Source organism: Mustela nivalis (assembly GCF_964662115.1).
Source record: "Mustela nivalis genome assembly, chromosome: 3".
In the NCBI taxonomy this organism is placed as follows: Eukaryota; Metazoa; Chordata; class Mammalia; order Carnivora; family Mustelidae; genus Mustela; species Mustela nivalis.
In genome coordinates this window covers 102,308,538-102,323,105 of record NC_139022.1, presented here as the reverse complement: position 1 = coordinate 102,323,105, position 14,568 = coordinate 102,308,538, and the positions used below count along the sequence as shown (strand labels likewise).

The window sequence follows — 14,568 nt, the reverse complement described above, 5'->3', positions numbered from 1 at the left end:
ATAAGAGGCAGGTGTTCACATATTCAAAATTTAAAAAGTTCCCCCAGGTACATAAAAGTGGGAATTGGCCAGGTCTCTACCAGTTTTTTTTTTTCAGGGGACAGGGTATGGGCAGAAGAAACACACAGAAGGTACATTATAAGGGCAAAGGCAATGCATTAAATGGAGGGGAGACTTCCTAAGTCAAAGGAACTGCGTTTGTACAATATTCACCAATCTGGTGAAAATAAAGAGTTTGCCTGCTTTCTGAAAGCATTGTTTATGTCCGTGTGCACTGAAAATCTGCTTCGGGGGCACCAGAGCTTATGAAAGGAGAGAACTGCACTACTTTTCTAAACCGTTTCCTACCTCCTCTGCCTCCCTGTGTGAGTGGTTACAGATACACTCCTGTGGGGGGGGGGGGCGGGGAATGGAGCAGCACCTGGCAGAACTCAGCTAGGTTAAAAAGTGAAGCTTTCCTACAGGGGTTGTCAGGGCATCCTAGAAGTAGAACAAGGGACTATTGTGGCACAAGGAGCCCCCCATCTCTGCTCCTTTTCCTGCCAGAGCTGGGGTACAGATTTCCACTTGTTGAGTGTTCTTTGACAAATTCAAGAGTTGTGCTGGGTGAGGATATTGGGGGTGTGAACACAAACACACAAGAAATGGCAGTCCCGTGTATATTTAACAATATATATTTATATATATTTTCTAGATCAGTACATTCAGTTTTTAACTTGTTTTTTTCTTCACAAACAGAAGAACTCTGACAATAGTAGACTTTCTAAAATAAATACTATTAAAATAGAGCTTCAAAATAAATATTCTATACAAAGGAAACCTTCTGTGGTAACTTTTGTTGTGGGGTGAGAAGGAGCTACAGTGAAGAGGCAACATGAAGTAGGAAGGTAGTGGGGTGGGAACCTTGAACAGCTTTTCTGTTTGTAACACAAAACCAAACTGTGGGGCAGTGAGAAGAGAAAGCAAGGTAGGACACCACAGTTACCCACAGCAAAAATGGCAGCACAAGATTTGTCATCAACTGTCACAGTAAGCACAGGGCATGGAAATGCTTACTGAAGGCATGAACCAGAAAGCCAGTGAAGCTTGGGAGATGCCCTAGTGAATTGTACAGTGCAAAGTCATGCTGCCCAGACTCCATCAGCCATCTCCTGGGGCAGCAGGGGACACTATGAAGTTTCAAAGTGACGGAAACTGGGTGTCTGCTCCTGACCAATACCTTCCATGTTGTGCAAACTTCAGCCACTCATTAGCTAACTGGGCCCCACTCGATGTTCACTGGTGATCCACGCAGACTCCACAATTCTGGAAGAACTAGATGTTGTCACATGAAGGTCTTCCACTTCTGCTGGCTGTGAAGGGGCCCATACCAGCAGCGGAGATTGGTCTTTACCTCTTTCCAGCCAGGGACTGTGAGAAGCCTTGGTTGCACCCCGACATCCATCCAGAAGTCTTGGCTATCCTAGAGTCAGTTCTCAGAGTGCTTCTTGGGAGTGTTGGGCCTTCATAAACCCACCCTTAGGGTGGGAGCAGCCATGGCTTACTAGGACATGTGTCCTGGACCCAGGCTTGTGGACCCTACCCCCAATTCCACGCGGAACGACCACTAACCCCAGGTTGAACAGAAGTGGGAACCAGCTGGCTCTTTTCAGAAAAGGTTCAGATGAGGCATAATCCAGCCAAGCAAGCCATTGCTGATGGAAACAGTCAGCCAGAAGCACCCAGAGAAATGTGTCGTGATTCTGAGAGTTTAGTCCCTAGTGGCCCTTGACAGGCCCCCAGGGCCCATGGGCAAGCCAGTTTTGTTTTGTTTTGTTTTGCCAAGCTGAGAAAAACATGCTGAGGACTTGCCCTGCAACAGAGCTGGGAGAACCAAAGCTGCTTCACCGCTTCCCTTTATCACTGAGCACAGGGGACACTGGGAGCTCGGCACACATCCATCTAGCAGGTTAAATGCAAACCAAAAAGAACAAGGCAAAACAGAGGGAAGAAAAAAAAAAAGAAAACCCAAACTAGAAAAATCCATGTTTACAACTATGTACACAAAAATTCAGGGTTCATCAGGGGTCAGGAGGCTGTTTGTTAGGAAACAGGGTCTGTGTAGATAGAAGGTTGGTGGAGTAGGGGTGTGTGGGGGTGTGTGTACACAGCTTATGTAAATCAATTCTCCACAGAATGGGTGTGTAGAACACCAAGATCACTGAAGTGCAACTTGCAGTGGGTCAAGTTTCCCATGGAGACATTTGAGAGGGGCTCTGGGAAAAGTTCTCAGACCTTGCCAAGAGTGGACGTGTGCCCTTCCATTTGGGGGGTAACCTCTGCTCAAATATTCTGAGGAAAACATCTCCAGTCCCTTTAGTACATATCTGATACATTCAATTAGTGTAAGTGGTTGGCTGAATGTGTTTTTCCTACCATTCCCTCCTATTTGTGCAAGAACATCCATACATCCATCACAACTGTGGCAAGGGTAGCTACGTGAATCAGCCTTAGAAAACATAGATGCAATATTTCATAACTTTTTACAAGCTAGCAAATGTTATATAAATAAAGCCTAAAATAATATGACCCTCCCCTCCTTTCCTCCAATCAATAAATACCTACGGTTATGATTAACTTATTCTAAATCATAAGATATTACTACTAGTCTTCAAGAAGGAAAAAAAAGTCCTCAGAAGCACTGGGTGCATGTCAATCACAGCTACCTGCCTCCTTGCCTCCTTCCTGGAAAAACGAAATGCTACAAAAGGTCTGCCTGCTGCACTCCTGGTTTCACCTGGGGTAGCTTTTCTGACCCAGGCCATGTCCTCTCATGGGGGTGGGACAACACACAGAATATCACACGAAGCAAAAACCCCTGCACAACAGCTGGGGGAGGGGGAGGACCACACACAATATAGCTTTTGCATGCAACAAGTACCTACCCACTGGACGTGCTGCACTTCGAGTCCTTTAGCACCTTGAGAAAGTGAGTTGCTACGTCTTTGGGGACTGTTGGGTGGGGGTAGTGTGGCCACACAGGGAAGCAGGGCTCAATCCCAAGAAGCCCCTGGAGAATCCCCACCCCCCTTGCTCTTACTCCTCAGCCAGGGCCTCCTAACACTAAAATAGACTTTTTTTTTTCATCATCTGTCTATTTACATTAAAGATACACACACAACACTGTACACAAAAGGCTATGACAGCAAGCAGCAGAATCACAAGAGAAGGAGCCCACACCCAGCTCGGCTCTACTGTCACTCTGCCAATGGGAGGTGCTGCCTCTCTTCTTTGCTCTTAAAATCCTCTTCTTGGTGGGAAGGGGGATTGTGTTCCTTGAGGTTGCTCGCCCCCCAGATTTTGAAATCAGCCCTTCCTGGGGGTGGCCCAAAAGGAAGCAAGTATTTCATTATTATTTTTTTAAACACCATTACAGCATCTGGTTTAATTGTTCTAAAAAAACGTAATGACTGGATCCAGAGACCACAGCCTCAGACTCATTGGCAAAATTATATTTGGTCTCGCATGTGCCGCCCCGGCCTTCTCTACCCATAAAAATTTCTGGAAAGGATCTGGGCAGAGAGAACCCGGGACTCATAGTGGCAGGTGAGTCTGTGACTCGGTAAGAACCAGAGGATGGTGTTATGAGCAAACACCCCTGACAGTTAGTGATGAAGCTGGAAGGGAGAAATGCGCTCTGTAGTGGCTCCTAAAATCCATCTGCGGCTCTAGGGAGGCAGAGTGGGGAATGAGCCTCTGCTCTTAAGGGGGTCCCAAGTATATACAACAGGGATTGCCAGGGTCTTCACCTTCCCCATGGTGTTAGGGCAACCTGGGGTTGGCAGGGAGAGAAGTACGGACATCAGGGTTCCAAGCGTCTTCCTCAGAGGTCCTGGTCACTCAGTTAATGATTCCTCCCCAGCAGCCAGAGAATGGAAGAGTGGGGAGAGGGGGAAGGAGGGACTGGGAAGGCATTCAAGCAGCTGCAACTTCCGGATATGTGTCCACATCTGTGTTCTGTCTTCTGAAAAGGAACCCTCCCCAACCCCCACCCCACACCCCTGCCACTGTCTGTCTGCCAGAGTTCCAGGACCCTGGAAAAAAAAACAACAACAACAACAACCAAAAGAACGAAAAACAACAACCCAAAGTGCTTCTTCATCCTTTCGGGAAAGAGAGGGTGGGCAGTGGTGTCTCCATATCTTCAGAAGCTGAGGGTGGGGAGTGGGCAGACCAGCAAGGTCAGCCTCAGGACATTTAAAGCCTTTGGCCTCGCTGTGGTCTTCTCAGGTGTCAGGAAGGGAACCAGGTTTTCAGGGGCAGCGCGGGGGCTTCGACTGGAAGCGTCAGAAGGGCTTGTCTGGTCTGTTGGCCTTGGCGTCCCCGGTGGCTGCCTTGCAGATGACGCTGTTCGTATGCTTGCAGCGGCAACCAGGGCGGCGCAGGCGGTCGTAGCCGCGCTGGGCCAGCTTCACACAGCCGGTGGCGGGCAGGTAGCAGAGCAGGCATGGCAGCACCAGGGAGAGGGCCCCCATGAAGGACCAGCGGGCGCAGCAGTTGGAGCGGGAGCAGGAGCAGGGGTGGTCAGCGCAGGAGCCCTCATCGTCCTCATTGGTGCAGTGGTAGAAGATGCCTTGCACCAGGCACATGCAGGTGCCGTAGTTGACCAGGGTCTGGGCAGAGCACAGGCATTCCTGGTTGCAGACCCAGCAGGAGGGCAGTGTCCGCGGGGATGCACACTCCTTGCACTTACACTTCCCACAGGCCTCACATAGCAAGAAATGCTTGTCCAGTTCGGGGGGCACTGCCAGGCCCTTGAGGTCCAGTGGTTTGCAGTGGACCACCTTGGGCTGGATGCGCACTGCCCTCGGGGAAGCCTGATCAGTCACAGGTGGTGGTGCCATGTGGTCTAAGAGCCGCTGGTCAGAGGACGTGCTGCTGCTGCTGCTCACGGAGCTGGGGCGCCCGCTGAAGGAGATCCAGTGGTGGGTGACATCCTGGTCACAGCGGGCAGGCGTTGGGGCCAACTCTGGGGGCCCACCCCGGGTCCGCTTAGGGCCAATAGGGGGCACCAGGCCAGGATTGTCTATGTAGTCATTCTCCACATGGCTGGTCTTCATTTGGTCGATGGGGAGGATGGTGAGTGGGTGTTGGAGGCGGTTGTGGGGCATACGGCTGTCAAGTAGGGGCTGGACCATGACTGAGCTGGGAGTCAAGGGGACGCTCTGTGGGATCGGGGGCTCCATTGGGCTGGAGGTCCTGGACTGTGCAGAGGAACAAGCTTCTAGGGGCCCTGGGTAGGGGGAGGTGGGGAAAAGGAAGAGAGAGTGGATTCCAGGCATCAGTACTTGGCCTGTTAACACCCCCACCCCCATCCCTTAAGGTCCTTGGGAGTACAAATGAAATGGGAACTGGATTCTCCAGCACTGAGGCTCAAGATGATTAATACTAACAATAGTGAGTGATAGAAGCAACACTTACTCAGCACTTAATGAGCCATATGCTCTGGTAAGCTCCATGTATAATGTGTCATTGACTCTTCACTACTACTAGCCCTTCTGTAGTTACAGAAAATGGATGTTCAAAATAACCTGTCCAAAGGCACACAAAATTATCAACAGAACTCAGCAGGAGTTCAAACCTAGCCCAACCAAACCCATTCTTGCAATGGCTGCAAAATATGCCCTATTTTTAAGTTTAGGTAGCCCAGTGGTTGTAAATACAGGTTCTGGAATCAGATCCAAGTTTGAATTCTCACCCATCTCCCTAGCAATGTTGCTGTAAGTAAGGTTCTGTTACCTTTATGCCTTAGTTTTTTAATCTCTAAAATGGGTTCTTGTGAGGATTAAATGAGAAAATGCTATCCACTACCTAGCATCTTGCCTGCCAGTAATGTATCACTATTCCAGAGAGCATCAGCTTAGATTTCCTGAACACCCAAAGGATTGTGTGCTGAGGATGTAGTGACCATGACAGACAGCCCCTGTGAGCTCCCATGGAGTGTATCAGCTAGATAAACAAAAGCCTTTATTTCACATAGTCACAAGAGAAGGAAGGGCTGTATGTGATGCCTCTACATCCAGGATATTAACTTATAACCACCACTTCTAAGAGCAGCAACCTCCAATGGCTAATAACCTCTGGCTAGGTGCACTTCTGACAACTTGAATGGGAAATCCTCTCGAGGGGCACTCACATCACCCATTTCCAAGTGCTGAGCTGAACATTCAGCCTAAATGCTATTTACTAGAATAGCTAAGCCAACTCTGGATCAGTTTCTAATTTCACCGAGAGAGTGCAATTTTAAGTTGGAATCCCGCCAGAGATTCAACTGCAGTGCCTGACACGGAACCCCAGGAAGTCACTTAAATCAAAGAGCGGAAACGACTTGGTTCAAATTTAGAAAGTGCACATTGTTTTCTATTAGAAGTGCCATTTCCTCGCCTGCTGACCTTTACATTCGGAATTCGGCTGGAGATCAATTTAAAGAAATAGCAGCAGAAGGCCAAGACCTCTGCCCAAGGGGACACAATTTGGAATCCAAGAGGAAGATTAGACTCTGGGAAGAGTCCACTAGTGGGTGGGGGTGTGAGACAGAACAAGAAGCGGATAGAAGGGAAAGATAATGGTATTGAAAAAAGGAACAGACCACTGAATTAATGTTACCGGGCAGAGTTGGATGAATGCCCTTTCATGATACTAATGATGTTCTCATTAGGGGAACAGTCCCTGCATCTCTGCTGTCAGGTTCATGTGGCCTCAGAGTAATGCTAAGGGGGGGGGGTGTTGATAGGTTTCCATTTCTAGTTAACCCCATGCCCCTCTAGACTGGATACACAGTTGGCCTATCCCAGTACTCCAATCATAGGGGAATGATACCCTGCCCCAGGTGACTCATCCATACTTACCAATGTCTACACTGAGAAATGAGGCGGCAGGTGGAAAAAGCATTCAGAGCAACTCAATTTTATACCCCCTAACTTGGAAACGGTATTTGATTAAAAAAAAAAATGGTGAAATTGTTGGGGGAAGGGCTTCTCCAAATGCTTTCTGATCTGTCTAAAAGAGCAAGCTAGCTCTCAATGAAAAGTTCACGAAGGGGAGAAAAGGGAATTTTATCCACAAGGTTCTCATCCTGTGTTCTCATCTCAAGTCTTTTCCATAAGGCTCAGTGCTCAGTCAGCTGCTGTTTCCCATTTGCATAGGGCATGTATTATTGGCTTTGCTCCCATAGCTCTACCTACTTAAAAGATGCTAGGTCTTCTGTGCAGTTTTTCTCACGTGGGAGAAAGTCTGCCTAATGGCAACACCTGCCTCCTGTCTCCACATTCCCTCCAAAAGCAAGGAGAGCATCATCTTAAAATGGGAGACTCCCCTGCAGCAGAGTTACTAGCCTTAAGTGTCTGGCACTTGTGCCACCAAGAATGATCATTTACCAAGGTAGCCTCCTATAGGGACCCTGTGGATGGGGGTGAGGTCAAATATGCATCTATAGAGAGGAGTTTTTCCAAGGATCCAGGATACAGTAGGGCAGAACTTTAGGGAATGCTACCTTAGCCCACTTACTCTTTTGCAGGGGTTCCAAAGCCTTGCTTCTGCAAATGGGTTTAGGTTCAACAGACAAGCGTTAGGAACCCCAGGTCCCCACCATGGGGACTTTACCTGGAGGAAAACATGTGACGGGGCACAAGAAAGGAAAATGTTGATGGAGGCAAAGGATGAGACTCTCAGGTGCCAGCCAAGAGGTGCCTCAGCCTGAACCCCCAGCCCAGACAAAGACAGTGTGGTTCCCTTATTCCAGAAGCTTGGGTCATGAATGCTCAGGGTCTTGCCAACAAAACTGCCAGTGGCAGTTTGAAGGCCATTTTGCCCCATGTAGTTGGGGTTTTGTCTCTTAGAACTAGGACTGGGACTTGCCATGCTGTTGGAAAAATAAGGGTAAAGAAGAAAATTACACACTCTTCTTCCCCCAGTTCTGTTTTTGGAATTCTTAAAAACAGCCATATTTTCTTATGGCAATGCTCAAAGATTTTAATAGGCCCTGGAATCAGAAGGCACATTAATGGAAAAGTCCCACCAGGATGCCAGGGTGGGCACAGCGCCTGTGGGCAATGGGATGTTGGCTGTCAAGATCTGGGCTTGCTGTTGGGGCCAGACATGGGGGTGGGAGCTTGGTCCATGATGACTCAGCTCTCTTGGGACATGCAACATACAAGATGGCTCCAGCAGGCATATTCCAAAATGCATCTTCCCTTTCATAACCCTGATGTCGGATTCTTCCCGGCCACTAGCTCAGCAAAAACCAGTGGCTGGCTCACAGTTGCAGTGCTCAAAACCCTCCCCCAGCCCCAATTCCTTACCTCCCCATTAGCATGGACTTCCACTACTTCCCGAGCAGACTGTTTGATAACCCCTCAGCAAGGCTAAATGAAGCCTCAAAAAAACAAAAAACAAGAAACACAAAACACAAAACCCCAACCCTCAGTTGGTTTATAAGATCAATCTCTACTCACTGGGACACACCCAGCCTCTAGCCTAAGCAATGCTGAGAAACTTAAGTGCAGTTTAATATGTACTCCCTGCTTCCCCTGTAAGGAAGGAAGAGATTTATAATATAAATAGAGGAGAGAGGAGGCTTTGCCTCATTTAGGCTCTTTGGAAGACTGATGGTCAATTTGGAAAACTGTGGACAGAGAAACAAAGCCAGCACTCCACTTAGTCAGAGAAGCACCTCTATGGAGTTTTTTTAGGTGGCATTATTATGGATTAGCATGAGGAAAGGAAACTTTTGCCTCCACTCCCAACTTCTCATACTAAGTAATAATAATTGTGGAAGGAGCTAATATTTATGAAACCTATCTTCGAGTCAGGCTTCTGTGCTAAGCAGTCAGTGATTTTCTCATTTAATCCTTACACCATCACTTTGGAGAGTAACACCCATTCTGCAAGGAAGAAATGAAGAACAAAGGGTCATAATGCTAGTAATGTTAGTAAGTTATTGGGGCACCATTTGAATCTAGACAGCAAAGGCTCCAAGAGCCTGCTGCCTCAACCCCACAGCCCTGACTTACAGTAGCATCTAGGTATTCATGTAAAGGCAGGAAAGCACTGATCGCTTTCACAATCATGGACTCCACTAGTCTCCCCAGTCTGCCACCAGCCCTCAGGGAGCCTCAACAGGCCATTCATGGGGCTCTTAACCAAACCAGCAGAGAAATGAAGCATGCAGACAGGGGTTACATCAGACTGGCCCCCTGTGGAGGGAATTCTCACTGTGCTCTTGGGGGTGAAATCTGTCATTACAGGAAGGCCCAGAATTCAAGTTTCCAATTCAGTTTTCTTTACCATCCCTTCTGTCACCTCATACACCACTGCTTCACTAAGCGTGTTCATTTTAGTGTCACTTGTAGGATCTCATCACAAAGCAGTCTAAAAGGAAGCCCTGGCATGGGAAGGAATTCCCTCTCCCCTCTCCTACAAAGCTGAACTTAAGGATCCCTGGGATACATTCTCAGATGGTGCTTTCTGTTCTAGGTCTGTGGGGAAGGGAGGGAGGGGCCTGAGTAAGAGGAAGCCAGAAGCCGGTCCTAGAATACCGAATCAGCAGAATATTGCAAAGCACAGAGCACACAGTCCTGTTTTTGCCACTTGGCAGTCTGTGGCATATGTACCTGTGGGATGGGCTGAGCGTCAGGATACAGAGGCAGGCTGGCTGAAAAGAATCAAGGGGTGTGTTAAAGGTCCATGCCATCCACCCACCTCTTCCCCTTGACTTCCCCTGGGAAGAGGAGTTGGGAAATACTGACAGTTGTGCTTTCAAAACTATAGCTCTGCACATGACAGACTGGCAAGAGGCTCTGAATGAATGGGCCATTTCTGTACTGCTCTATTCAGTCTAGGCAGGTCCTCCCAGCGAAGGTTGTTTAACCCTTTATCAGTTCAGAAGAAAAGGTCTCTAGGCTGCCGGGAATCCCACCCAGCATTGCCGCTTGGTTCTTTGTGACAGCATCACAGTTTAGTTAATTAAATTCCAACCAAATAATGACTTATTGCTTCAAAAAGACTTTAAAAGGTGTTTGGCGGGGTTGGGGGGAGTGGAGAGGAAAACCAAGGACCAGCCTTCCCTACACCCCACTGAGGAAGACCATCTCTGCATCTCTGAGATGCAGAGAACAGCCCCTGTGGGAGAACAAAGCATTGGTGCAGCTGGATTTGTCGGAGAATCCTTGCAGCGGCTCCCCCACCCCTCTCCAGCACCAGCATAAGGAGTTCACTAAGGAGCTCACCTCTGGCCATAATAGTTAGTTAGAGATCACAAAAGAAAACAGCTGCTTTTCATCCTTTTGTCCCACTACCAGCTAACAGTTCCCAACCCTCTCCCTCTTCCACAACCAGTCAGTTGAGCGCGCCAAAGTCCCAGCACAAGGATTAGTGGGGGGGGGGGGGGGTGTCTTGCTGTACGTGCTCTGGGCTATTCTAACTGCTTTAAATGTTGGTTTCATTGGTTATCTGCTCAGATCCCCTTAAAGAGATACTAGAAATGAAGGGAGAGAAAAGAATGGGGCTAGAATTCCCGGCCCATATCAAAGTTTGGAGGGGAACAGAAACTTAGACCCCAAGGGAGGCCCCCCTCTCACTGACAACAAGACAATTTATCTTACTACCCTCCACCAGAGATTTCTAAGAAAAGATTCTAATAATGGATTCCTGATAACAGATTTTTGCTTCCTCCTGGGATGGGGCAGGAGATGACTCCCCACTCCTCCCAACCAGAAAAAGAAAGAATACTGGAAAAGGGAAACCACTCTCTGCAAATGGCCACCTGCCCCAGAAGGGCCTCTTCCCTTCTCCACTAGATCCAGCACATCTGTGCTCCCTCCCCAGTGCCCTTGCTTCCTCCACAGACTGTCCTTGGAAAGAACAATCATGAACACAGCTGAATGGTGTAGCCTCTTAAACCCAACCACATGTCCCGGATACATCCCCAGCCTTGTCAGCTGTCCGGATCTGCAGGGTGGCCCCAGACCCCTGAGAGCCAAGAATATCCCGCCTCTAACTTCATGCAACACTCCACATCTTCTGTGTAAGAAGTGGCTTTCTCACAACCAGCTCCTTGTATGTGCCCAGCACAGCCCACCACGACAGCCCCCTTGGGAAGTTTCTTCCCTCCGTCCCTCCCTGACTGTACAAATGGAGAGACTAAAGCTCAAGCTTAGCAGGTTTCTTAGCTATTCACCTTCTCTGACCTGGCCCCAGCTTGGTCTGAAAGGAGTAATACAGTTTTCTGTATGCTGCTCTTCATCCCCTTCTTCCTCTGGCTCTTTTGAAAGACCAAAAATATATTCCAATGGGTCACTGCTTTTCTTTCTATCCAGGAGATCCAGGTTTGCCATGAGATGGAACCTTTCCACTTTTGCCATTCCCTTTCCTTAAGAACGCTTTCGTATCTACATCCCAAATCCAAATTTTTCAGCTGTATCCCTAAATCCAGGCTGTAAGTTTTCCTCACAAGGAACTTGCAGGTCCATAGCAGCAAGGTGACAGGCACTCTGGAGTCACAACCAGATTAAATGCCTTAACTCTCTAAAGAACACTCAACTTCTAACTAAAGAAAAGGAGCTCTTTTCCAAACCTCCCTGGTACAAAATCTGGGTCATACCCAAGAGGATGGCCTGAGAAAGAAAAATGCTTGGAGGGGGGCCCCCACACTGGGGGCCAGAAGATGTCACACCCAAGGAGTTAGCATCAGGTATTGGATGCAAAGTCCCAAAGTGTTCTCAAGGGCCACTTCTGAAGGTGTTAATGGGTGTTTTTTTCTCCCTTTACTTTAAAATCACTTACTTTCAAATTTTGCTTGGAAAGGCTGCCTTCATTTGTCATTCAAGTCAGCCAGACCTCTGGGTTTACCAGAGTGGGAGTGGGGGATGGGGATGTAGATGTTGGAATGGGTAAAGAATATGCTGGACAGAGGGTGGAATACCAAAGAGCCTCATCTCTCTACCTTTTCTGTAAGCTCCAAATGATCTCCGGCCCCCAGTTTCTGTCCTGCTTAGCCAGGAATCATTCTAGGCTATGGTTCTGTCTCCTCCCCCCAAGCCTAACCAAACTTTAAGGAAATGTTGTAATTTCAAAATGATGGTAATACAAAAAAGATCGTGGGAATGAGGATTTCCACTCCACAAAAAGGGGAATGACTCCTGGGTTCAGAATCTAAAAAAGGAAAATTAAGAGATGTCTTATGAAAGTCTTCCTCACCCTAACTGACCAAAATTTGTCCATCATGGAGATTTTGGAAATATGCCATCAAAATGCCTCCCACCAGGTACTGGCCAAATGCGGCATCTCAGTTGGTCATTGTGTGCGCTGCTCACATTAATGGATTTGCCTGAAGCCTGCTGGCAAGTGAGGTCGCTCCCAAGGGCTGGCAAAGAGAGGAAACTGGATTTCACCACTGGACAAGTCTACGTCTTTCCAGCCCCTCTCTTAAAACAGAGAGCTAAAGGGGTCAACTGCAGTCTTTCCTTTCCTAGTCCACCCCACACCCACAGACTAAAGGAAATAAAAAACTGAACAATTCAGATGTTTTATGTTCCATTCATGTGAAGATCCAGAGAACTCTAAACATTGTGAAATCACCAGTTCAATATCAGGTAGGGCCACAGGCCGGACTGAGTTTATTAAAAGATTGATAAGGCCGTATTTCCTAAATGCTCTAGGCCTTCACCTTCCAGCTTTGTATCACTGAGAGGCTCATCAGAAAGACTGGAGAGCCTTGGTCAGCTAACCAGAAAGGCATGCACTTGCTCCTGCCCCTCCCCAAACTGGAGAGAATCACGCCACTGATTTAGAGGCAGAAAAGTGAGGTTTCCCACTGGATCTGGGCACCCCACTGAACCCACATCTTTTCTTTCAGCGCTAACCATGCCTGGGGGTTACTAGAGACTCCGTGTGCCAGAACGCAGCCTCCTGCCCTCACCCAGCCTTGGCAATATGGACGCCCATCCAGCAGCTGGTGAATGAGGCAGCCAGCAGCTCTCCCCTCTAATCACCACCATCAAGCCCCTCCAGCCCAGCTTGCTTCTCCGTCCATAACTCAGCCATCGAGCCATGCAATCATTTTCGCCTCTCTTGCCTTCTCTGCCCACAACCCCCAGCCCCAAAGAGAATTGAGAAATCTTCTTCTTGCACAAGAACAGCTACTGTCTAAATGCTTTTTGATCGTCTGCATGGAGGGGGAACTGGGCACAGCCCTGGCCCCAGTGATGAAGCCAAGCTCCAGCTGTCCTGGCTGCCCAAACCCGCCTTTTCCCCCCTTCCCTGCCCCTGTGGCCTTGGAGATTCAGAATTTTCAGAACGTACCGTCTCTATCTTTCTTCTGGGTGATGTCAAGCCTGGTACCACCAAGAAGGAGGGAAAGCGGGAACCTTATCTCTACTACGCATGCAACCTCTTTCTCCAGCTCCCACACGCCCAGCGTTATGTAAACGCACCTTCAGCCCCCACCACAGCCCCAGCGCGTCCCGGCCCCGGGGCCCGGCACAGCTCAGTGCCCGGAGAAACGAGGAAAGAGGAGGCCGAAGGGCCTCTGCCCTTGCTGAGGCCGGGAAAGGGTAAGGAAACTGCAAGGCAGTTCCACAGCATAAAATGCAGCGGCAGAGCAAAGGTCAGACGGCTAAGAACCGCCTCGCCAAAGTGAGAGAGCAGAAATGTCCAGTCTCGGGCCATCTACGTGCTGACCATCGAGGAGAAGACAGAATGGTAGAAAACCCAGTCTGTCACGGCTCCGAAGGGAAGAGAAAAACCTACGTCGAGCATAGGCCGCTGCAGTGGGCTGGGGAGATCTGGGCAGAGCTGGCACCGTGGGCACGGAGCCCGGGGTGGGCAAGCCGCCCAGGGCAAGAGCGCCCGCCGGACCCAAAAGGTGGCTCCTGACCGAGCCCAGAGCCTCCCATTCCAATGCTCGAGGCGGGTGGTGGCAGGAGGAAAGAAACCAGGCCAGTAGCAAACTCCCGGGACACGCACGGGGCTTCCTGAGTCGCAGAGTGGGGAAGCCGGGCTTGGCAGTGCCCCGGGGTCGGAAACTCTGGTGCCAAGCTGTGAACACCCCCGGCTCTGTGCCGGCCCAGCCGAGGGCGTCAGGGAGCTGCGGCAGACCGCAGCGGCTAGAGGAGGCTCAGGGAGAGGGAAGAACACTGAGGCGCGCCCAGAAATAGCGCACCATTTGCCCCAGCCGGAGGGGGAGTCGTATTGCGACTCAGAGGGGGCACTTTCGGATCCCGAAACCGGCTAGGGACTTACTTTGAGGAGCCGCAGAACCACAAGCATTGCTCCACGCTTGTGTAAATCTCCGAACCCGGGCGGGTCAGACGCCGCTGTTCACGCAGACGTCGGCGGGAGAAACCGACAGGACTCCTTGCGCACCGCAGCGCCAGCTCCGCGCTGTCAGCTCCTCTCGCTGCCTCCGCGGCGGTGTTGCAACCACTGCCTGGGAAAATGGCTTTTTTATGAATGGGAGGGAAGGGTGCTCCAGTGCGCACGCGCTCCGTTCGCAATTCTATGAATGGGTGGGCACAAGAGACCCCGCACGCG

The 14,568-nt window shown here is 49.5% G+C and overlaps 1 protein-coding gene across 2 annotated transcripts; it reads right to left on the bottom strand.

The window, feature by feature from the left end:
• Positions 1-658: 658 nt before the first annotated feature.
• On the bottom strand, positions 659-14,512 carry SPRY4 (sprouty RTK signaling antagonist 4). Of its 2 annotated transcripts, none has more exons than XM_082725304.1 (2): positions 14,278-14,512; positions 659-5,272 (listed from the first exon to the last, which is right to left on the bottom strand). In XM_082725304.1, exon 2 carries the CDS (start codon positions 5,223-5,225, stop codon positions 4,326-4,328), a length of 900 nt encoding a protein of 299 aa, XP_082581430.1. In that variant the 5' UTR covers positions 5,226-5,272; positions 14,278-14,512; the 3' UTR covers positions 659-4,325. The 2 variants fall into 2 exon arrangements, with proteins under 2 accessions (XP_082581430.1, XP_082581429.1); XM_082725303.1 differs by lacking the exon at positions 14,278-14,512 and adding an exon at positions 13,339-14,250.
• Between the last annotated feature and the right edge of the window lie 56 nt (positions 14,513-14,568).